Source organism: Lynx canadensis, chromosome E2 (assembly GCF_007474595.2).
Source record: "Lynx canadensis isolate LIC74 chromosome E2, mLynCan4.pri.v2, whole genome shotgun sequence".
Lineage (NCBI taxonomy): Eukaryota > Metazoa > Chordata > Mammalia > Carnivora > Felidae > Lynx > Lynx canadensis.
This window is the reverse complement of record NC_044317.1, coordinates 57,001,089-57,027,093: the sequence shown is the minus strand read 5'-3', so window position 1 is coordinate 57,027,093 and position 26,005 is coordinate 57,001,089. Positions and strand designations below refer to the sequence as shown.

The 26,005-nt window shown below is 39.8% G+C and overlaps 1 protein-coding gene across 1 annotated transcript; it reads left to right on the top strand.

Annotated features, from left to right (window-relative positions):
• The first annotated feature begins 1,413 nt into the window (after positions 1–1,413).
• On the top strand, positions 1,414–18,076 carry LOC115502651 (zinc finger protein 345-like). Its single transcript, XM_032591519.1, has 3 exons — positions 1,414–1,584; positions 2,088–2,183; positions 12,832–18,076. Exons 1-3 carry the CDS (start codon positions 1,551–1,553, stop codon positions 15,129–15,131), a joined length of 2,430 nt encoding a protein of 809 aa, XP_032447410.1. The 5' UTR covers positions 1,414–1,550; the 3' UTR covers positions 15,132–18,076.
• Positions 18,077–26,005: the final 7,929 nt, after the last annotated feature.

The following is a 26,005-nucleotide window of genomic DNA, read 5'->3' as shown; positions in this document are numbered from 1 at the left end:
AGAATCTGGGGGCACTTGGGTGGCTCAGTCAGTTAAGCATCTGACTCTTGATTTCAGCTTAGGTCAGTAGCTCATGGTTCCTGAGATGGAGTCCCAAGTCAGGCTCTGCACTGTCAGTGGGGAGCCTCCTTGGGATTCTCTCTCTCTCCCTCTCTCTACCCCTCCCCCACTTGCTCTCTCACTCTCTCAAAATAAGCATATAAACGTAAAAAAAAATAAAGCTCTTCAATGCACCATTGTGAAATTGTAATTCATATTAGAATATGCTACGTACATTATAACACACCCAGACTTTCCATCTAAGAAATAGACACCAGGTATACTACGTGATGTGAATATAGTATTTAAAAATGTGGATGTCTTTGTTGATGCCTTCATTTTATAAATTCGCTTGAATAAACACAATATTTACACTGGTTCTTACCTCAAAGTAAGAAAATACATGAAAGCATATTATTGTGTTGAAAAAGGTCTTCCTGCAGAAAGCAGGAAACCCCTCTAAGTCGGAACCAGTTTTCCTAAAGTACCTGAACAAACAGGAATTCACTTCTTGGTGAGTCACAGATAGATTCTATACCAGCTGGGGTTGTCACACAAAGGAAAAGTGAATTTCAACAATTAAGGAGATCACAGGGAATCACTTCCAAAGCAGAAACCCCAGGAAGGGAATGGTTTCATATATAGTCAGGGTGGAGAATTAGAGGGAGAGCCCATCATCTTATGTAAAGGTGGGGATAAGGTTGCACTTGGCCCTGAAGAAAACAGTTGTATACGGGGGGCCTGGGTGGCTCAGTTGGCTGAGCATCCAACTTCAGCTCGGGTCATGATCATGCAGTCTGTGTGCTCAAGATCTTGCGGTTTGTGAGTTCGATCCCTGCAATTGGCTCTGTGCTGACAGCTCAGAGCCTGGAGCCTGCTTCCAATTCTGTGTCTCCATCTCTGTCCTTCCCCTGCTCCTGCTCTGTCTCTCTCTCAAAAATAAATACACATTAGAATGTTTACTTTTTGAAAGCAAGCAGTTCCATACCTACTCTGGATGTTACATAGTAAATGAGGTTCTTGCTCGCTCTTAGGTGGAGAGTTTAGTATTATAATCAGGTCATGGTAACAATCCTCTCCCCGTGGTTGACACCACTGTCTACTTGCTTAGGAGTGAGTCAGGGGATGAGCTCAGACAGGATGGGTATAAGCTCTTTCTCAGATGACATACCTTTTGTTGTATACTTTCTGTTTCCATCACAAGAGACGATGGCCCTGGGGTGTTGTTGCCTGAAGTAACAGATAAGGTTGAAAGAAGAAGTGAAATAAAATGAGGGACTGAGGGCAGTGGGTATCAACAAGTAAGCAGTGAAGGTTAGGTCTTGGGGTCCAGCTGGTGACATTAACTCCCTCTTGCATCTTAGGTACCATTGTGAATGCTGCCTATGTCTACTTGATAACTGTGGTATTTGTTGCAGGGACTGCTGACCTTCAGGGATGTGGCCATAGAATTCTCTCAGGACGAATGGGGATGCCTGAACCAGAGTCAGCGAGAACTGTACAGGGATGTGATGTTAGAGACCTATGGACACCTCCTCTTCTTGGGTGAGGATAACTCCTTCCAGACTTCCTAAACCACACTCGCGGGTTTGTTCCTTCCTTTGAAGACTGTCTCTTGGAAACATCCTCTTTGCATGACTGGGATTCAGATCCCTGCAGTAAGAGAAAGAAGTAGAGTTTGTAGATATAGAGAAATATCTTCATGAGGTGTCCTTTTCAGCTGTAGATTCCCCTTCTTTACGGTGAGGTAAGAGCATCATCATCTGTAGATGAGTGGTAATTGTAAACATTGAGTGGCATAAAATGGTACTGCTCACTTAAGCTCCCAACTGCTACTCATTCCTGTAGTGGTAGTACTTGGACGTGAGGTCATGATGTGAACATTGGAAATTCCTGTCAAGTATACTAAAGGGGCTTTTGGGCAACAGCATTCAGAAATCATTTTCTGGAATTCTACAATGTCCTCTCTCATGTACTGAGCACAGTATTGGGGTGAACGAATCTGAGAAACAGGTATGTTCTTTTTTTTTTTTTTTTCTGATAATCAGGCCTCATTGTGTCGAAACCACACCTGGTCATTTTTTTGGAACAAAAGAGGGAGCTCTGGGATGTGAAGAGAAAGAAGACGGTAGCCTCACCAGCAGGTAGGTGGGCATGAACAAAACAGATGACAGTGGTGATATGCAAATATTTAAAATATGGCTCAAGTAGCTCTCCTTGAATGGAAATTAGTTTGGAAGCCCAGTTTTATGTGTGTCCCACTCATAGCGGGACATCAGCTTTCCAACCCATCATACTCTTACATTCTCGAAGGATTCTTTGTTCTGCTCCAGTGATGGTCCATCACATCCACAGTGAGTGCCAGGAGACTCCCCTTGCGCGTTGAGTATCTCCAAAGTCTGAAAGCTTGTCCTTTGCTTTGGAGGCCCTGGAGAATTCTCCATATTCTGAGAAACTCTATTGTAAGTCATTCCCAATTTCTGTTTTCGTGAGAAATGCGTCATAGTAGTGGTGGACAGAGTGGGTTTTAGTGTCCAAATCCCAGAAGCACTGGAGACAGGGATCTTGTGATTTCCGGTTTATGCTTTCCAATGTTCCTGAGGCTATAATCTTTGTTTTTATTTTAATGTTTGTTTTTGAGAGAGAGAGACAGAGAGAGGCAGACAGACAGAGCAATTGTGGGGGAGGGGCAGAGAGAGACAGAGACATAGAATTTGAAGGAGCCTCCAGGCTTTGAGCAGTCAGCACAGAGCTTGATCTGGGGTTTGAACTCACAGACCACAAGATCATGACCTGAGCTGAAGTTGGATGGTCAACCAACTGAGCCACCCAGGCGCCCCACTGATGCTTAGGCCTAATCATACAAAACTGTAATTTCCTCAGATAAAAAAGCATTTTCTAAAATGAGAAAATCCCATGCTCTATTTCACTTCAGAAGCTTATTTTTCTTATGAATGATAATAAGAAATTTCCAATTTATGTCTTCCATTCCTCAATGGTGAAATAATTTGTCCATGTGTATTCTAATATTCCTACCAACATTAATGCCACAGGGGAACTAGAACACTGAGAACTTAGAACTCACAGCCTGTCATAAAGACTCAATGGTTACGTTATTTCTCAGTAACATCATAATTTACATCTTTTTTCTTGTATAATAGAAACTTCCTGTGCCTTTGTCATAAATGTTTTCACTTTCTGCGTGGCTCTATATGAGATTCATTTCTGATTTATTAGATCAAAATTCTGACATGGCATGTGCATCATGAGGTATGAGGTACATCATTTGGGTTGACCTGTTGGTCCTGCAGAGTTTTCCTGATATCATTTAGTTACCTGTTCTCTCTTCTTCCTCCATAAGTCTCTCTAAGATGATCATTTGAATTGTTTGCCATGGCATAGTGGCTTGATATTTGAATAAAATGGTTATTTTCCTTTTGGCTGTTAGACTGTGATTTACATATTTGTTCTGGACATTTATTTCACAGCTGTCGTTCTGTGTCCTTTGAAGAACGTTAGCCACCTGATCCCAGTGTCACCCATTACAGGTTCCTTATTTCCCGTGTGCTCTCTGCTGGATCCCTCCACTAGAAGGTTGATATTTTTTCTCTGTTATCATTAAGTATCTTTATGGGAAGATGTGCACTAATCATCTCTTTTATTCTGGAAGCTTCCTCCTTCATGTCACCTTGTTTGTTGTCTGCTTTGGAAAATGAAGGATTCCTCCTATGTTTGCTGTAGGAATTGCTGTTTAAAGTAGAGATTGTGAATGAGAGTTCTGTCCTGTAAATTTCCATTTTATTCTGCCCTCATGTCCCATAGATACTCTTTCTTATCTCTTTTCTGTTGCTGCAAATAAAGAAAATGTGTATCACATTAGTTCAAATGCCTTAAAATTGTGAATGTAATCCAGCACAAAACATAAAGGAGACCTAGACTTTTAATGCTATAGAAGACTCAAAAACAATACCTATTGGTATTTCTTTTTTTTTTAATATGAAATTTATTGTCAAATTGGTTTCCATATAACACCCAGTGCACATCCCAACAGGGGCCCTCCTCAATACCCATCACCCACCCTCCCCTCCCTCCCACCCCCCATCAACCCTCAGTTTGTTCTCAGTTTTTTTTTTTTAATTTTTTTTTTCAACGTTTATTTATTTTTGGGACAGAGAGAGACAGAGCACGAATGGGGGAGGGGCAGAGAGAGAGGGAGACACAGAACCGGAAACAGGCTCCAGGCTCTGAGCCATCAGCCCAGAGCCCGACGCGGGGCTCGAACTCACGGACCGCGAGATCGTGACCTGGCTGAAGTCGGACGCTTAACCGACTGCGCCACCCAGGCGCCCCAGTTTGTTCTCAGTTTTTAAGAGTCTCTTATGGTTTGCCTCCCTCCTATTCTAACCTGTTTTTTATTTTCTTTCCCTCCCCCATGGTCCTAAGTTTCTCAGGATCCACATAAGAGTGAAAATATATGCTATCTGTCTTTCTCTGTATGACTTATTTCACTTAGCATAACACTCTCCAGTTCCATCCACGTTGCAACAAAAGGCCATATTTCATTCTTTCTCATTGCCAAGTAGTATTCCATTGTGTATATAAGCCACAATTTCTTTATCCATTCGTCAGTTGATGGACATTTAGGCTCTTTCCATAATTTGGCTATTGTTGAGAGTGCTGCTATAAACATTGGGGTACAACTGCTCCTATGAATCAGCACTCCTGTATCCCTTGGGTAAATTCCTAACAGTGCTATCACTGGGTCATAGGGTAGTGCTAGTTTTAATTTTTTCAGGAATCTCCACACTGTTTTCCAGAGCGACTGCACCAGTTTGCATTCCCACCAACAGTGCAAGAGGGTTCCCATTTCTCCACATCCTCGCCAGCATCTATAGTCTCCTGATTTGTTCATTTTAGCCACTATGACTGGCGTGCGGTGGTATCTGAGTGTGGTTTTGATTTGTATTTCCCTGATGAGGAGCGACGTTCAACATCTTTTCATGTGCCTGTTGGCCATCTGGATGTCTTCTTTAGAGAAGTGTCTATTCATGTTTTCTGCCCATTTCTTCACTGGATTTTTTGTTTTTCGGGTGTGGAGTTTGGAGAGTTCTTTATAGATTTTGGATACTAGCCCTTTGTCCGATATGTCATTTGCAAATATCTTTTGCCATGCCATTGGTTTCCTTTTCGTTTTGTTGATTGTTTCCTTTGCTGTGCAGAAACTTTTTATCTTCATGAGGACCCAATAGTTCATTTTTGCTTTTAATTCCCTGGCCTTTTGGGATGTGTCAGTAAGAAATTGCTGCAGCTGAGGTCAGAGAGGTTTTTCCCTGCTTTCTCCTCTAGGGTTTTGATGGTTTCCTGTCTCACATTCAGGTCCTTTATCCATTTTGAGTTTATTTTTGTGAATGGTGTAAGAAAGTGGTCTAGTTTCAACCTTCTACATGTTGCTGTCCAGTTCTCCCAGCACCATTTGTTAAAGAGACTGTCTTTTTTCCATTGGATATTCTTTCCTGCTTTGTCAAAGATTAGTTGGCCATACCTTTATGGGTCTAGTTCTGGGGTTTCCATTCTATTTCATTGGTCTATGTGTCTGTTTTTGTGTCAATACCATGCTGTCTTGATGATGACAGCTTTGTAGTAGAGGCTAAAGTCTGGGATTGTGATGCCTCCTTCTTTGGTCTTCTTCTTCAATATTACTTTGGCTATTCGGGGTCTTTTGTGGTTCCATACAAATGTTAGGATTGCTTGTTCTAGCTTGGAGAAGAATGCTGATGCGATTTTGATTGGGATTGCATTGAATGTGTAGATAGCTTTGGGTAGTATTGACATTTTGACAATATTTATTCTTCCAATCCATGAGCACGGAATGTTTTTCCATTTCTTTGTATCTTCTTCAATTTCCTTCATAAGCTTTTTACAGTTTTCAGCATACAGGTATTTTACACCTTTGGTTAGGTTTATTCCTAGGTATTTTATGCCTCTTGGTGCAATTGTGAATGGGATCAGTTTCTTTATTTGTCTTTCTGTTGCTTCATTGTTAGTGTATAAGAATGCAACTGATTTCTGTACATTGATTTTGTATCCTGCGACTTTGCTAAATTCATGTATCAGGTCTAGCAGACTTTTGGTGGAGTCTATCACAGGTTTTCCATGTTTGGTATCATGACATCTGCAAAAAGTGAAAGCTTAACTTCATCTTTGCCAATTCTGATGACTTTGATTTCCTTTTGTTGTCTGATTGCTGATGCTACCACTTCCAACACTATGGTAAACAACAGTGGTGAGAGTGGACATCCCTGTCATGTTCCTGGTCTCAGGGAGAAAGCTCTCAGTTTTTCCCTGTTGAGCATGATAGTAGCTGTGGGCTTTTCATAAATGGCTTTTATGATTTTAAGTGTGTTCCTTCTATCCCGACTTTCTCGAGGGTTTTTATTAAGAAAGGATTCTGATTTTTGTCAAATGCTTTTTCTGCATCGATTGACAGTCTCATATGGTTATCTTTTCTTTTATTAATTTGATGTATTACATTGATTGATTTGCGAATTTTGAACCAGCCCTGCAGCCCAGGAGTGAATCCCACTTGATCATGGTGAATAATTCTTTTTATATGCTGTTGAATTAGATTTGCTAGTATCTTATTGAGAATTTTTCATTCATATCCATCAGGGATATTGGCCTGTAGTTCTCTTTTTTTACTGGGTCTCTGTCTGGTTTAGGAATCAAAGTAATGCTGGCTCTATAGAATGAGTCTGGAAGTTTTCCTTCCCTTTTTACTTTTTGGAATAGCTTGAGAAGGACAGGTATTACCTCTGCTTTAAATGTCTGGTAGAATTCCCCTGGGAAGCCATCTGGTCTGGACTCTTATTTGTTGGGAGATTTTTGATAAATGATTCCATTTCTTTGCTGGTTATGGGTCTATTCAAGCTTTCTATTTCTTCCTGTTTGAGTTTTGGAAGTGTGTGGGTGTTTAGGAATTTGTCCATTTCTTCCACGTTGTCCAGTTTGTTGGCATATAGTTTTTCATAGTATTCCCTGATAATTGCTTGCATTTCTGAGGGATTGGTTGTAATAATTCCATTTCATTCGTGATTTTATTTATTTGGGTCATCTCCCTTTTCTTTTTGAGAAGCCTGGCTAGAGGTTTATCAATTTTGTTTATTTTTTCAAGAAACCAACTCTTGGTTTCATTGATCTGCTCTACTGTTTTTTTAGATTCTATACTGTTTATTTCTGCTCTGATCTTTTATTTCTCTTCTTCTGCTGGGTTTGGGGTGTCTTTGCTCTTCTGCTTCTAGTTCCTTTAGGTGTGCTGTTAGATTTTGTATTTGGGAATTTTCTTGTTTCTTTTTTTTTTTTCAAAGTTTTTTTTTTTTTTTTTTTTTTTTTTTTTTTGGGACAGAGAGAGACGGAGCATGAACGGGGGAGGGGCAGAGAGAGAGGGAGACACAGAATCGGAAACAGGCTCCAGGCTCTGAGCCATCAGCCCAGAGCCCGACGCGGGGCTCGAACTCACGGACCGCGAGATCGTGACCTGGCTGGAGTCGGACGCTTAACCGACTGCACCACCCAGGCGCCCCTTTTCTTGTTTCTTGAGATAGGCTTGGATTGCAATGTATTTTCCTCTCAGCACTGCCTTTGCTGCATTCCAAAGCCTTTGGATTGTTGTATTTTTATTCGTTTCCATATATTTCTTAATTTCTTCTCTAATTGCCTGGTTGACCCATTCATTCTTTAGTAGGGTGTTCTTTAACCTCTATGCTTTTGGAGGTTTTCCAGACTTTTTCCTTTGGTTGATTTCAAGCTTCATAGCATTGTGGTCTGAAAGTAGGCATGGTTTGATCTCAATTCTTATATACTTATGAAGGGAACAGCCTTTAATTTAAAGTCTAGTTTGTCTGATATAAGTATGGCTACTCCAGCTTTCTTTTGAGTTGCAGTAGCATGATAGATAGTTCTCCATCCCCTCACTTTCAGTCTGAAGGTGTCCTCAGGTCTAAAATGAGTCTCTTGTAGACAGCAAATAGATGGGTCTTGTTTTTTTTTTTTTTTTTTTTTTTTTCAATTCTGATACCCTATGTCTTTTGGTTGGCGCATTTAGTCCATTTACTTTCAGTGTTATTATAGAAAGATATTGGTTTAGAGTCACTGCGATGTCTGTAGGTTTCATGCTTGTAGTGATGTCTCTGTTACTTTGTCTCACAGGATCCCCCTTAGGATCTCTTGTAGGGCTGGTTTAGCGGTGATGATTTCCTTCAGTTTTTGTTTGTTTGGGAAGAAGTTTATCTCCCCTTGTATTCTAAATGACAGACTTGCTGGATAAAGGATTCTTGGCTGCATATTTTTTCTGTTCACCACGTTGAAGATTTCCTGCCATTCCTTTCTGGCCTGCCAAGTTTCAGTAGACAGATCCGTCACGAGTCTTATCGGTCTCCATTTATATGTTAGAGCATGGTTATTCCTAGCTGCTTTCAGAATTCTCTATTTATCCTTTTTTTTTTTTTTTGCCAGTTTCACTATGATATGTCATGCAGAAGATTGATTTAAGTTACGTCTGAAGGGAGTTCTCTGTGCCTCTTGGATTTCTTGTGCCTCTTGGATCTCAGCTATGATTTCTTCAAGTACACCTTCAGCACCTTTCTCTGTCTCTCTTCCTCCTCTGGAATCCCAATTATGCGTATATTATTGTGTTTCATTGCATCACTTAGTTCTCTAATTCTCCCCTCATGCTCCTGGATTTTTTTTTAATCTCTTTTTCTCAGCTTCCTCTTTTTCCATAATCTTATCTTCTAATTCACCTATTCTCTCCTCTGCCTCTTCATTCCGAGCTGTGGTCCCCTCCGTTTTATTTTGCACCTCATTTATAGCATTTTCTAGCTCCTTCTGACTGTTGCTTAGTCCCTTGATCTCTGTAGCAATAGATTCTCTGCTGTCCTCTATACTTTTTTCAAGCCCAGCGATTAATTTTATGACTATTAATTAAAATTCATTTTCTGTTATATTGGTTAAATCGTTCTTGATCAGTTTGTTAGCTGTCACTACATCCTGGAGTTTCTTTTGAGGAGAATTCTTCCATTTCGTCATTTTGGATAGTCCCTGGAATGGTGTGGAACTGCAGGGCTCTCCCCCTATGCTGTCTGGGGTAACTTGTGTTGGTGGCTGGGGCTGCAGTCAGACCCGATGCTGAATGGGGAAAATAGGCAGCCAAGAACAGTCTATCCAGGAAGACTATCATTCAGACTAGAGGAGAGAGAGATTTCCAGTCAAACAGAAACTAAAGGAGTTTGTGACCACTGGAACAGCCTTCCAAGACATGTTTAAGGACAGTCTTTGACTTCAGAGAAGAGACCAAAAGTGAGAAAGACAAGAAAGTATCAGAAAAAATCTCCAGAAACAATGCCAAAAGTAATAATAAAATGGGAGCAAATAGGTATCTAGTCAATAATTCCTTTGAAGGGAAATGTACTATGCACTCCAATCACAACACATAGGGTGTCTGAATGGATTAAAAAAAAAACCCAAACCGATTAATCTGCTGCCTACAAAAGACTCAATTTAGACCTGAAGCCGTCTGCCAATTGAAAGTGAGGGGCTAGAGAAGTTATCATGCAAATGAATGTCAAAAGAAGGTCAGTGTAGCAATATTTATATTCGACAAACTAGCCTTTTTTTGTTCTTGTATTGTGGTTATGTCCTCTTTGGTACCAGGGTAATGCCTGCTACCTAGAATGATTTTCAATGGGTTCCCTCTATTCTACTATTTGTAGAATTTTGATGAATTTTATCAGTAATTGCTTTTTTAAAAAAATATAATGTTCTCCATTACCTTTTTAATAATTATTTATTTTGAGAGAGAGGAGAGATAAGAGGGAAGAGGTAAGGAGAGAGGGAAATAGAGAGAATCCCAAAAAGGATGCTCACTGTCAGTGCAGAGCCCAGTGTGGGGCTGGAACTCACAAAGTGAGATCATGACCTGAGCCAAAACCAACAGTTGGATGCTTAACCAACTGAGCCACTGGGGCATCCAAGGAGTTACTTGTTTAAATGTTTGGTCAATTGACCAGTGAAAGTATGTGGTCTTGGTCTTTTCCAAAATGTCTAATATGTTAGTGTATGATTGCTTTAGGAATCTTTTATCACACTATATGTTTCTGTGGGTAACTGTTGCCTCGTTTTCTTTTCCATTTTTCGTTTGTGGGTTTTTTTTTCAATGTAAATGTATTTAAGGTATTGCCAATTTTGTGTGTTGTATTGGAGAAATGGAATTACTTTCAATGTTATGTTATTGTTTATTTGGGTCTTCATTTTACTTCTTTCTTATTTTTTTAGTGTTTCCTTTTACAGAATTTTATCTAAATTTCTTTTGTTCATTGAGTGTAATAAGAGAAAAAAGGTGAAATACAGTAATTAACTCAATCATTTATAGCATAAAAAATTGAAAGTGGAGGGTCTAGTAGAAAAATTAGCAAAAATGAATAATAATGGTTACCAAAAAAAAAAGTTTCCTAGGATTTTATATAGATAATTTCATCCTCTAACAACAATAATTTTGCTTTTTCTTTTCCAATTTGTTTCAATTTTAGAATTGTTTTAAGTTTATTTATTTTGAGAGAGTGGGAGTGGGGGAGAAGCAGAGAGAGAGGGAAAGAAACAGAGAGAGAGAACCCCAATAGGCTCTGTGCTATCAGCCTGGAGCCTGATGTGGGGCTCAAATTCACAAAGTGCCAGATTGAAAACCAACAGTCAGACAATTAACTGAGCCAACCAAGCGCTCCCAATTTGGTTTCCTTTTATGTATTTTTTTTCTTGCCTAATTGTTCTGAATAGTCCCCATACTGTGTGGAATGGACATGAGAAAGTTGCTTTCAATAACTTATTTCTGATCCAATAGGAGGAGCTTTCAGTCCTCTCATTGATTATGTTGGATTTCAGCCTTTCACACATACATTATCTTTATTAGGATGAAGTAGTTTCCTTTGATTCTTCCTTTAGTGAGTATCTTTAATCATGAAATGGTGTACAATATGCTCACTTCCTGTCCTGTATCAATTAATCCTCTCTTTGTGATCTTTAGTCTGTAATGTGCAGTCCCAACTTGATAGTTTGCCATATGGTGAAACACCCTTGAATTTCAGGAGGAATTCCCAGCTGATTATGTTGTAAAATGGTAAAACGTGCTTTTGATTCAGTTTGTTTTTCATTTGTTTATTTGTTTTGAGAGGGAGAGGGAAGAAGAGGACAATGGGAGGGGCAGAGAGTGAGGCGGAAAGGGGATCCCAAGCAGGTTTTTCAGTTTGCAAGGAGCTGGTCATGGGGCCTGATCTCACGACTGAAGTCATGACCTGAGCTGAAGTCAAGAGTCAGATGCTTCACCGACTTAGGCACCCAGGCTCCCCTATTTGCTTAGTTTTATGGTGGATTTTGCATGAATATTCCCCACAGATAGTCATTCATAGTCTTCTATACTTATAGCATCTTCCTTCAGCTTTGATAAGGTTAAGGCTGTTAAGACTGGTATGATCAAGGGTTTTCATAATCTCTCTTCTCTTCACTCCCTAGAAATGTCTGGGGAGATTTCAAGTACTTTATCATGTCTGTCTATGAATTATTCCGTGAATTCATCTGGCATAAGCATTTTCCTTGTTGGAAATTTATTTTTATATTTATTTTTAATTAAAAATTTTTTTAATGTTTTCATTTATTTTTGAGACAGAGACAGACAGAAAGAGACAGAGCATGAGCAGGGGAGGGGAGGAGAGAGAGGGAGGCACAGAATCCAAAGCAGGCTCAAGTCTCTGAGCTGTCAGCACAGAGCCCGATGCAGGGCTCAAACTCACGGACTGTGAGATCCTGACCTGAGCTGAAGTCAGATGCTTACCCAAGTGAGCCACCCAGGCGCCCTACTGGGAGTTTATTTATTACAGTTTTAATCTACTTAGTAGTTGTAGATACGTTTTTTTCTTTTTTTCTTTTTCTTTTTCTTCTTTTTTTTTTTGAGTGTGAGAGTCAGTAAGTGGGGGAGAAGGCAGAGGTACATATAGAGAGAATCTTAAGCAGGCTTCTTGCTTAGGGTAGAGCCTGATACGGGGGTCCATCACATGACCCTAAGATCATGACCTGAGCCAAAATCAAGAGTTGGACGCTCAACCAACTAAGCCACCCAGGCTCCTCTTTCATTATGTTCTTTTCTCCATGATAATGTCAGGTAGGTTATACCTTTTTTTGAAATAGGTACTTTTTTTTGATACCTACTTGTTAGCATGTAATTATTCTTTGTGCCAATTATAATTATTTTATATCTATATCACATGTACTGTGTCTTGCGTTACTTCTTCACTTCTGATTTTAGGAAAACTTCAATTATTCATCCTTACTTGATGGTGTTATAGATCTGTAAATTTTTTGGGTTATTTCTGAAAACAAACTCGTCCTGTTGTTTCATTCCTACTTTTGCTATATCGTATTTTCATCATTTCTGTTTGACTTTTAAATTAAATGTCCTTGCTTCTAAATTTTGGCTCATAGGATACTTTCCTGATTCTTTGTGGCACAAGAATGTGATTTGTGCTACACCTTTAAACAACTACAGGATGATCTATTAGGCTATGTCTTCAACACGTTGTATGTAAGTTTCTGTGTCAAGGAAGAATGACGTCCCGATGAATCCTTCTCAACCATCTTCCTGACATTCTCTGACTGATTTGAAGGTTGTATATTAGAAGTTGTCAGTACATTCATGTGAGAGTAGTAATTGGAATGATGTTCCTTTTTTTGTTATTTGCTATCTTTCAGCTATATCTTCACATGGCACCCAGAACCTCCTGCCAAAACCATGCATAGAAGCCTCTTTACAAAATGTGTCACTGGGTACAGGGAAACATCATGCCCTTGAGAATTTACACTTGATAAACTGCGACAGTGATAGAAAGAATGAAGCGCATCAGAAGTTTTATGAAGGACGTGGTCCAATTGAGACGAATGCCCATAATAAGAACCTCACGGCCGCAAGTGGTGAAGGACATAAAACATTTTGGAAAACCGCCCTTTTTACATCCACTATTTGTGCAAAGGAGTGTGCATCTGTAAGAAGTTCCAATCAAATATGCAAACATACATATTTGTGCAACGAAAATTTGGAACATTTGGAAAGTTACCCCATCTACACTGAAAACAATGCTTTGAGCCATTGTGAAAGTGGGATTGGATTGACCTTTCAGTCAAATAGTTCTAAAACTCAGAGATTCAAAAATGAAGATAAAAGGCCTAGGACGTATCAATTTGGGAGGCGCTTCATAGAGGAGGTGACCGTGCAACATTACCAGAGCATTTTCAGTGGAGATACACTGGCTCAATACAGTGAATCTGAGACACAGTCTAACCAGGGATCCCATGTTAGCAAACATCTGAGGACTCTGCAAGAAAACCATTTTGAACCTAATAAAGATGAGGAAGTCTTTTACCCAAACTCCAAGCGTACCAAGAGTAAGAGAACGCAGAAGGGAGAAAATACTTCTAAATATGATGAATGTGGGAAAGCTCTGAAGCAGTCCTCCAGTATTGCTGGTCATCAGAGGATTCGTGTGGGGGAAAACCCATACACAGGTAATGAATCTGGAAACATGTTTAGTCAATCGTTAAGTCTAAATACGTATAAGACAAGTGGTACTGGAGAGAAAAGGTACATTTGCAAGGAATGTGGCAAAACCTTTGACAGGCACTCAACACTATCTCAACATCAGCAAATGCATACTGCAAAGAAAATTGACAAATGTGAAGAAGGTGGTCAAACCTTTAAGGATAGGTCATCACTCCATGCACACAGGCAAATCCATACTGCACCTCACAAATGTCAAACATGTGGCAAGGCCTTTAGCAAGCAATCATCCCTTATTCAACATCACAGAATGCATACTGGAGAGAAACCTTACAAATGTGAAGAATGTGGCAGGGCCTTTAGCCAGCAATCATTGCTTATTCAGCATCACAGAATCCACACTGGAGAGAAACCTCACAAATGTCAAGAATGTGGCAGGGCCTTTAGGCAGCAATCATCCCTTATTCGACATCACAGAATTCATACTGGAGAGAAACCTCACAAATGTCAAGAATGTGGCAAGGCCTTTAGCCAGCCAGCATCCCTTACTAAGCATCACAGAATGCATACTGGAGAGAAACCTTACAAATGTCAAGAATGTGGCAAAGCCTTTAGCCATCCAACATCAATTAGTCGACATCACAGAATTCATACTGGAGAGAAACCTTACAAATGTCAAGAATGTGGGAAGGCCTTTAGCCAGCAATCATCCCTTAGTGGACATCACAGAATCCACACTGGAGAGAAACCTCACAAATGTCAAGAATGTGGCAAGGCCTTTAGACAGCAATCATCCCTTACTCAGCATCACAAAATCCACACTGGTGAGAAACCTTACCAATGTGAAGAATGTGGAAAAGCCTTCAACTATTCCTCACGACTTATTGAACATCACAGAATTCATACCGGGGAGAAACCCCACAAATGTAAAGAATGTGGCAAGGCCTTTAGCGAATACTCAGCCCTTACTCGACATCATAGGATTCATACCGGACAGAGACATTACCAATGTAACAAGTGCAGCAAAACCTTTAATTTGTGTTCCAGCCTTACTAAGCATCACAGAATCCATACTGGAGAGAAACCTTACCAATGTCAAGAATGTGGCAGAGCCTTTATCCAGCAATCATCCCTTACTCAGCATTACAGAATGCATACGGGAGAGAAACCTTACAAATGTCAAGAATGTGGTAAGGTCTTTCGTCAGCAAACAACCCTTACTCAGCATCACAGAATTCATACTGGAGAGAAACCTTACAAATGTCAAGTATGTGGCAAGGTCTTTAGCCAGCAATCATCCCTTAGTCAGCACCAGAGAATTCATACTGGAGAGAAACCTTACAAATGTCAAGAATGTGGCAAGGCCTTTAGGTTGCAGTCAGACCGTAATGGCCATCACAGAATTCATACTGGAGAGAAACCTTACCAATGTAAGACATGTGGCAAGGGCTTTACCAAATGCTCAGGACTTCGTCAACATCACAGAATTCATACTTGAACCAACCTTACCAATGTAACGTGTGCAAAAGGCTTTAATCACCAATCATTCTTTATTCAAGATTACAGAAATCATCTTGGAGCAAATGTTACAGAGTTTAAGACTGTGAAGGAATTTTCCCCCCACTTTTTTAAAAGTTTTTCTTCGATAGAATGAGTGGGAGGTTGCAGAGGCAGACACACACACAGAATGAAAAGCAGGTTCCAGGCTCCAAGATTTTGGCACAGACAGCTCAGAGCCTGATGCAGGGCTCGAACCCGTAAACTGCTATATAATGACGAGGTGAAGTTGGATGCTTCACTGACTAAGCCACCCAGGCACCCCAAGACTGTGAGAGAACTTTTAAGGAGGGCTCAACGCTACTCCACACCACAGAATCCACATTGAGGATTAACGATACCCAAGTAAACAATGTGGCAAGACTTTAACCAATGCTGATCCCTGATTTCGTGTCAGAGAATGTGTCATAGAGATGATTTTTCACATAGAAAGATTCAGGAAAGCCCTTTAATGGTGCTCAAGCCTCATTCCACACCACCAAATTCATACTTGAGAGATCCTTACAATTGTAGAGAATGTGGCGAAACATTTCACTCAGCTCAAGCCTTACTCACCATCACATTGTTCATACATAGGAGGAACATTGCAAATGTGATGAATGTAGCACACCCTTAGGTGGAAGTCCTACCTTATTCAACATCATAATTCCCATATGAGAGGAAAACTCTAAAATGTAAAAAGAATGACAAAGCTTTCATCTGGAACTCAATCCTTATTCAATATCTCCAAATGCATGTGAGTTCAAACCATTCAAACTGAATGCATGAGGAAAGCCCTTCTTCATAAATATACCATGTGGAAAACATCAGAGAGTACCAAAAGGAAAGTAAGTTGAAAGATTGAAGTATTTAAAAATATATTTAACTGAACATAAAATGTCAACACGTGTCACAGAATTCACAGCAGAAAGCAGTAAGTCTGTGTATTCAGACATTACATCAAAATAATTATTAGCAGGAATAATACAAAGGTAAACATTTAGATAATGTATATGCTTATGCTTTAAATGATAAAAGGGATGGCGTTTTGCATACATATACTCTCAATATTTTTACATTAACCTATTTAAGATTTGTGACTAGTAAACATTAATATGCTTCTTATTCTCAAGTCACTTCAGAAAATTCATTTATTCCTAGTGGGTGTGTGAACGTATGTGGCTGAGTATTGCTACATCAATGATATGAGTTCCCTTCTTTCTTAGGTGGGACTCATACATATGTAATTTTCCATGGAAGGTGAAGAAGAAGAGTTGAATAAAATCTAAATGGAGATGCTTTCTGTGCCTCTAACCTTGCTGTAATTATCATGAAAGAGGTGTTCAGGACACCATTGTCCCTTTATTTCAACTACAAGTGTGTATCACAAATAAAATGTTGCACTAAATGATCTTTAAGGGAAAGAGGGTCAGTCCACTGAAAAACGTGATGCAGGTTCATCATAGCAATAGTTACAAGTACAGAATATCAATATCAATGTCAATATCCTGATGTAATTGAAAGGAAGAAATCTTCACAGATATCAGAAAGAATATAGCAAAACCTTCCTAAAATAGCTAGGATACTACATTCACATTTTTGAACAATCACCTCAGGCCTGAAAGAATTTCAGTAGGCAAACTTAAGCTGTACGTAACTTAAAATAGACTGTCGTGTCTTCTTGAATCTTCATGGTAACCATGGAGCACACTGGTAATCGATACCCAAAAGATAAAGAGAAAAGAATCAGGGTTTACCATTCTTGAAAATCATCAGATCACAAAAGTAAAGAGAAAATGGATAAGAAAGGGAGCAAGAATTCTAAAGTAGCCAGAAAACCATGGAAAGAATGACAACAGTAACTCCATTCCTGTATCAATACTTCCTTTAAATATAAAGGGACTAAATTCCCAATCAAAAGATAGAGATTGGCTGAATGGAAAGAAATCCAAGACCCAATCCTATGTTGTGTTCACACTCAGCCTGAAAGTGCAGATATTCAAAACGATATTGCATGCAATTGGAAACCAAAAGAAATGGGGTAGCTATGCTTCAGACAAAATAGACTTGAATCAAGGACTATAATAAGACACGGCAAGGTCAGTATTAAACAAATGGGTCACTTTGTACACGGTTTTTAGTTAATGCGCCATTTGGCAGAAGGCAATAAAGTCTCCCCCTGTTTTGGTTTTGGAGGACAATAATAGTTTGGTTCTTTAACTCATACTGACACATTGAAAAGAAACACCTTTTTCTGTAAGTGTGGGTGGTGTTTGTGCAGATGCCTGAATTGTAGTTTGTGTAATGTTTCTCCACATGTGTATCTTATGACGCCTTGAAATGGCTACTTGATATTCAAAAGCCGATTGCTACCTTTAGAGGGCTGGGGAAAATAAAAAACAATAAATGACAATGCGAGAAAGACTATTGCTTCCAGATTTTGAAGTGTGTGGGAAAATACTGTTGCAATGAAAATCTTGGTAATTTACTGCAAAAGCAGCCAATAGTTGATCAAAACCAAATTGTACAGGCTAATACATCTTTCCCAGAGTATTCACTTTTCGAACACCATGCTATTGTACCTCGCAATTTTTTTCACTCACATGTTATTTACTTTTCATTGTTATCTACTCTTTTAAACACATCAAGCAAGTTATTTTTTATTTCAGGCATGGTACTGTAATATACCTGTCAGTAAGATTTCCGGTATTTCTGGGCAGTTCTTTGTATACATTTGCAATGATCAGTTTTTTATGGGTCATCGTGTCAATATAGCAGATTTATTTCAAGTTGAGTTCTTTCTGAAATGTTCATCTTCCCATAAGCTAACCTTACATTCCACTTGGGTCCCCCATTTTGGATTACATTACATGTGACCAAAGTTTTTATACATTCTATGTCTATTTACTACATAGAAGACATTCACTCCTTTAATGTAGGAGAAAGGTAGCTATACCAAGTACTTAGGATTTGTTTGTATTGCACTAAGCTGTAGGTTTGTATATGTGTGTAGCATTTGTACTGACAACATTTAGTTGTGTCTTGCTTTTTGTTCCATGAATTACATAATACACTTATTGTGCATTGAATTATTGTGTTGATTTGGTCACACTTGGATACATGTGCATCACTTAATTTTGAAATCATTTTCTTTTATAGATATAAAGTAATGTTTTATAGTTTTTAGCTGCTTTTGCTAAGAACAGAACTGAAAAAATAAAGGAGTCAATTCCACCAAAGGATAGAACTTGTATAAATATTTATCCCACCCCCCACATAAAGACACCTATGTATGTATACAGCAGGATTTCAGCACTGCACTTTCAATAATGGATTGAGTATTCAGACACGACGTCAATATGAAAACATTGGACTTCAGCAGATGGACTTACAACATTGCATGCAACAGCAGCAGAAAACTTTCTTCCCACACGGACACAGAACACTCTCCAGTATAGATTATATGTTGGCACACAAAAAAAGTCTTAATAAATTTATGAGTGAAATTCTATCAAGCATCTTTTCAACCACAATGGCATGCACCTAGAGTCAGGTAAATGGACAAAACTAGAAAACTCACAAATATGTAAAAACTAAACAACATGCCCCATTATTCATAATAACCAAGACAAGAAAATAACTTGTGTCCATAGTTGCATAGATAATATGCTGCATATATACAATATAGGCTGGCTAAAATGAGCAATGGTGCATTGGTCTCTTAGTCTAAGCACACTGAGGAATTACTGTCTCACAGTTCTGGAGGTTCTTGAAGTCTGAAGTAAGCTGTTGGCAGGGCCACACTGTACCTCAAGAAGTGAGACTTCGCTCTTTCTAACTCCTGGGGACTGTCAGCTGTCCCTGGTCTGGCTTGGCTTGTAGATGTATATCACTCCATCATTGACTTCATCATCACACCTTGTTCTGTGTGTCTTCATTTTTCTTTTCTTATAAGGATACCAGTCATTGGAGTAAAATTGACCCAAATCTAGCATGACCTCATTTTAACGTAAAGACATCTGCCAAGAGCTTACTGCCCAATAAGGGTACAATTACAGGTAATGAGGGTTAGCACTTGGGCATATTTATTTGACACACACTATGTAACCCATACTAAGGCTAAAAGACACTAGGTTGTGAAATGTGACTGAAGGGTTAAGGCAAACTACTCATTTTAGGTTGGGAGTGGAGTGTAGGCAGGGACATTAAGGCTGGGCTATAGGTGTTGAGAGAATAAGAGGGTAAAAAGAAGTCCTAGGAAGGAGGGGAATAATGGGTGACAAATTAATTCGCAAAAGGGAGTGAAGTGACAAGGTTGGGTAGAGAGCATAGAAACCTTTTTGCCAATGAAGGATTAAAGAAGATAGGGATGGAAGGGAGATAGTTGCCTGTGACTGGAGTCCTGGGAGTATTCAGTGCTCCAACCAGAGAGAAAGAGTAGAAAGAAAAGATGATGCCTAGGAAACATCATGGGCACAGGGAGTTAGTGTGGGTGGACAGAGACCTTCAGAGCTGGGAGAACAGTTGGCATCAGGAGGCTAGAGGGATCATGAGAAAGAGTCAGGAAGTGTAGAGTTGGGGGTAATAAGTGCAGGGACATGAGGAAACTAAGGACTCCTGATAAATGTTGGCTGGCACACGAGGGCAGTGGACATAAAAGACACAAGAAGTGGGCTGACATATTGGAATGGGGAAGGAGGAATGAATGGAGAATGGAGTATTTAGAGGCAGTGGAAGGGGAGGAAATTCGGGATGAGGGCTGTGGTATCACGTGAAACATGCTTGTTGGTATAGAGGTCTAATACACCTGATGGCATAGGGCTCACTGCTGTCATGCAGAGCCAGCTTCGGATCCCCTGCCACTCTCTCCTTTTGCCTCTCCCTTGCTCATGCTCTCCCAAAAGCAAACAAACATGTTTATTTTTTAAAAGAGAAAGAAATACATGTGTCGGGGTTCCTCAGTAGGTGGAGTGTCCAACATCGACACAGGTTTTGATCTAACGGTTCATGGGTTTGAACCCCACATCAGACTTGGTGCGGTCGTGCTGAGCCCGCCTCACATCCTCTGTCCCCCTTGCTCTCTGACCCTCCTCTGCTCAAAATTTCTCAAAATTAAACAAACATATACAAATTTTAAAAAAAGTGCACCTGCAGGACTGAGAAGAGCAATGAAGACTAGAAGTGTCATTTGCAGGGAAAGAGTCAGGTTTCATGGATATCTAGAGGCACCAGGAGTGGAGAGATTGAGGTCACAATGTGGGACACAGAGAGAGGGGTGGAGATGGGGGAGATGACAATTGCAGGGTCCATTTGTACATCATGGATTCATTCTCATTAAGTCTCTGATTTGCACTTGATTCACAATTGTGAGTGGTGTCTAAGTTCAGCCCACAAGGCAAAAACCTTACTTCTATAAAACACCCAGTAATCCTTTCAACTGAATAGACAATAAAGGACCACAGTTGAAATCTTGAGTAAACAGTGAGACTCAACACATTTTCTCTTCGGACATACCAAGCACAAGGTGTGCCCATGGAGATCATGTGGAAACCATGGTAACAAAATGGATTCTGCCAACAACCTGAATGGTCCTGGAAGTGACTGCGCTTGTAGAGGTTCCCAAGTAGATCAAATGCCTCATGAACTTTTATTTTTTTTTAATTTTTTTAATATATGAGATTTATTGTCAAGTTGGTTTCCATACAAAACCCAGTGCTCATCCCAAAAGATGCCCTCTTCAATACCCATCACCCACCCTCCCCTCCCTCCCACCCCCCATCAACCCTCAGTTTTGAACCTTGATTTTAACATCAGAGTGCCCTCCACAGAAAGCTGAGCCAAGTCCACTGAATTTCAGACTTATTAACGACAGAATTATGTTTTTATGGTTCCTAAATGCATGCAATTGATTGTGGTAGTGATAGAACACAACTACACCTAGGCATGCCATTAATTGTAAAATGAAAATGATAAACTCATAAAAAATTTAAATCAAGTAAAAATCTCCATTAATTACCTACATCAATAATAGATCAATCTTCAAACATAACAGTTTTAGGTTGAGGTGGATCCTGCCTACTATGCAGTTTCACAGTGTATGTAAATTGCATTTACAATTGTATAACACAAAGACACTAAAATAGTTTGCACTTGGTTCAATGTTTACATAAGTATTGTCACATCGACTTAATCCAGTGCTTTCCTTAACCATGCTACATGAAAGTGACATTTTCACACAGGTAGAAACGAATCTACTGCAACACAGAAACACCTCATATCCCAAGGTAATTGTAAAGAAAACCTCCATGTGGAAACATTCTTTTTTATACAACTGCATGGTTGAATGTATCTGTCTTCTGTTATCACACACATCTTGAAATGTGGATGTTTGGTTTGTACATATGAATTAATTGGGTGGTTCTGGGACATGGGATTGTTGTACCATAAGAACCATTCTTATAATGGGTGGACAATTGCTAAATCACACTGGCAAATGGATTAAAAAACAAACAAACAAACAAACAAGGTGCCCTAGTGTTTCAGTCAGATGAAAAACTCATTGGAATTTGGAGCCCAGCTCATATTCCCAGGGTTGTGGGATCCAGCTGTGAGTTGGGCCCCACTCTGAGCATGGTGCCTGTTAAGACTTTCTCTATCCTCTGCCGCTCTTCCCCTGCTTGCACTATCTCTCTCTCTCAAAAAAAAAAAAAAAGAAGAACAAAAAGAAAAGAAAAAAAAACACAATGACAGCAACAACAAAAAACATAAATCTGGTAGTATCCTACCAAGTGTGTTTCCACTGTGAAGTAAATTAAATAGGGAAGCCATAACCTGAGGAGGCTCTAATGCCATGGCAGCCTCTGTAATGAAACCACAACTTAATTCTCAGTCATTGCACTTGAATGGAAAAAAAAAATATGAGCAAATAATTGCAGTCAATTAGGACTCCCAAAAAGAAGGGAAATGCTTAAGATATATCCAATCAACCACTGCCCTTGCTTTGTCTCCACATGGTCTCTGTAAAAACCTTACTACCATTTCCTACAGATGGAGAATGTCTATCTATTTGCACACAAATAAGAAAGAGAAATTAAATGGTCAAATTAAGTCTTGAAAATTGGAATGTACATCAGTTCATCTTTTAACCCTACACAGTACCCCTTTTCATTTTGATTGCTTTCCCACATGGTTTGAACACCTTGCCCACTTGAAACTTGGGCAGAAGACTCAGCATGACACCTTTCACAGCCTCTCACCATCCCCTTTGCACATGCACCTAGGACACCAGTGTGACTCTGCCCTCCCTTGCCCAGACTTCAACTTTGGCAAAGGCTGTCCATAGCTCCTCAACAGACAGTTTCCCCAACAAATGTTGTACATGACTGCAGAGGACGGGTTGCACCTATAGCTCCTCCAGGGCCAGAACCTGCATTCATGTGCTCCTTTTCTCACCATCCTAGGTCTCCAGGGCACTAGCTTTGAATCCCATCTCAACCAAGCCCACACACCTGAGTTCACATTTTTGATAAACTGACACCAGAGTCTACGTCCAGACCAGTCCTCCCTCTGAACAATGTTGTAACCACACCCAGAGTTTTTCTTTTTCTTCTGTTTAATGTTTATTTATTTTTGAGAGAGACAAAGACAGAGTGCACGTGGGTTAGGGGCAGAGAGACAAGGAGACACAGAATCTGAATCAGGCTCCAGACTCTGAGCTGTCAGCACAGAGCCCCAAGCAGCGCCCAAAGCCACAAACTGCTAAATCATGACTTGAGTCAAAGACGGATACTCAACTGACTGAGTCACCCAGACCCCCTTATCATACCAAGAGTTTTTGATGCCCTCTCCCAATTCTGTCTTTCCTGTTGCCAAAACTTCCCACATGTGCACAGAGAGAATGCAGGTGAAGCCCTCCAGGACCCGGATGAGGCCCTTCCAGCAATGCACAGGACCACAGAGAAGGATGGGGAGTGGGATCTGGTTACCCAGGACCACACTGTGTAGTAGAAACTCATAAGCCAACCGTCAGTCCCACCTCTCCAGTGGAACTTCTCACGTTCCCAATTGCCGGTTTCATACTTCAGGCCTAATATTGTGGGTACACAGCTCAGCTGTCCCAATTATGAATTGGGAATAGTACCTCTGCCTACATGGGGCTTGCAGACCCTAACAGAGACTTCTCCCTTCAGATTCTGTCAAAAATTACCTCTTACACCACAAAATTTTTCTCCACAGCTCCACTGCTAGTCTCTGATCCTCCCTTCTGAGAACAGAGTTCCTGACTTTTCTACCTGCTGGGCGGCCCAAGTTGGCATTCATACTTTCCTGACATTCAGACTCACATAGAGGAGAGAAAGGACCTACAGTTTGGGGAGTCAGTTTCACCTTTCTGGTTCAAACTGTGCTTCCAAGGTAATACGTCGCGTCTCATCTTCCAGTTCTGGGATGTCCATTGACAGTCACACATTCAAATTGACCAAATACACAAATGCAAATGATTGACCCATCAAAATTTCCTCAGAGCCTCTATTTCAGCCTTCTTTACTATCTCTCACTCTGCTGTGTATACTTGTGCCCTCACCTCCAATATTATTTGTAATATTATTTTTAAGATAATGCAAAAGATGAGAAACAATCTCTACTCCCAGGAAGGCTCACCCAGCAACCAAACCCTCCTCGATAAATGAACATACCATACTCATTTCCCAGGGTTTTAGAAGGAAGAACTCACATAAAATAAGATTACCAACCCAAAGTAAAAAAAATTACCTTAAATTCAAAAACCTGTTTGCTTCTCAAAGAGAATATAAATTCACCCACAAATAGGTGATGACAAGAATACCATATGACAGCCTCCCCAGGATGAAACAACCTTTGACAAATTACCATGAATAGAAACAAACAGGGTAAGTCATATACCAAAAATGTACGTTTAATGTTGACACAACAAAAACACATATAACAATATTGACAATTGACATCTGACTGATTCCTATTTGGATTAAAACTGATACAGTCTTCTGGGTGCCTGGGTGGCTCAGTTGATTAAGTGTCTGAAGTCAGCTCAGGTCATGATCTTAGAGTGTGTGAGTTTGAGATCCACACCTGCATGCGTGCTGAGAGCTCAGAGTCTGGATCCTGCTTTGGATTCTGTGTCTCCCTCTCTCTCTCAAAAGTAAATAAACAACAACAAAAAACCCCCCTACAGTTTCTTCAAAAGCACTCAGTTGAAAATTGTTATCCAAAAGCATAAAAAATAGATGAAATCCAAAAATACAATTAATTAGTGTAGTGGCTACTATCATCAAAAAGTAAGGTTTATAGAGAGCATTTGACAAAATATACCATCCTTTCTTGATAAAAACCTTCAAGAAAGTAGGGATAAAAGGAACATACTTCAACAATCAGAGAGGCCATATATGAAAGGCCCGCAGATAGCATCATCCTTACTGCAGAAAATCTGAGAGCTCTCCCCCTAAGGTCAGGAACACAACAAGGATGTCCACTGTCACCACTTGTTCAACATAGTACTGGAAGTCCTAGCCTCAGAAATCAGACCACAAAGAGAAATACAAGCCATCCAAATTGGCATGAAAGAAGTGCAACCATCACTCTTCACAGAAAACATGATATTCTATGTAGAAACCCCCAAGACTCCACCAAAAAACTGTTAGAACAGATACATGAATTCATCAAAGTTGTAAGATATAAAGTCAAAACACAGAAATCATTCGCATGACTATACATCAGTAATGAGGCAGCAGAAGAAGAAACTAAGAAATCAATTTTAGAGCCCAAATGTCCATTGACGGATGAATGGATAAAGAAGATGTGGGGTGTGTACACACACACTCATACACACACACACGCGCACACACACACACACACACACACACACACAATGGTGTATTACTCATCAATCAAAAAGAATGAAATCTTGCCATTTGCAACTACATGGATGGAACTAGAGGGTATTATGCTCAGCGAAATTAGCCAGTCCAAGAAAGGCAAATATCTTATGACTTCACTCATATGAGGCATTTAAGATATGAAACAGATGAACTTAAGGGAAGGGAAGCAAAAATAATGTCAAAACAAGGAGGGGGAAAACATAAGAGACTCTTAAATGCAGAGAACAAACTGAGGATTGCTGGAGGGGTTGGGTGGGGACATGGGAAAAATGGGTAATGTGCATTAGGGAGGACAATGTTGGGATGAGAACTGGGTTTATCATAGAGGATGAATCACTGGAATCTATTCCTGAAATCATTAGAGTACTACGTGCTAACTAACCTGGATGTAAAATTGAAAAAAAAAAATGAACTTAAAAATAAAGAAAGAGATCGATTCTATTTAGAAATGCACCAAAAACTGCAATAAACCTAGGAATACACTTAACCAAAGAGGTAAAATATTTGTGCTCTAAAAACTATAGAAAACTTCTGAATGAAGCTGAAAATGACACAAAGAAATGGAAAAGCATTCCATGCTAATGGCTTGGAAGAACAAATATTCTTCAAATGTCTATACTCTGCAAAGCAATCTACGCATTCAATGCAATCCCGAACATAACAACACTGATATTTTTTTCAGAGCTGGAATAAACCATTCTAAATGTGTATGGAACCACAAGAAAACACAAATAGCCAAGTGTTGTTGAAAAAGTAAAGGAAAGCAGGAAGCGCCACAATTCTGGACTTCAAGCTATGTTATAAAGCTGTAATCAGCAAGACAGTATGGTTTTGGCACAGAAGCAGACAAGTAGATGAGTGGAACAGAATAGAAAACCCAGAAGGGGACCCACAGCTATATGGTCAATAAATCTTTGACAATGCA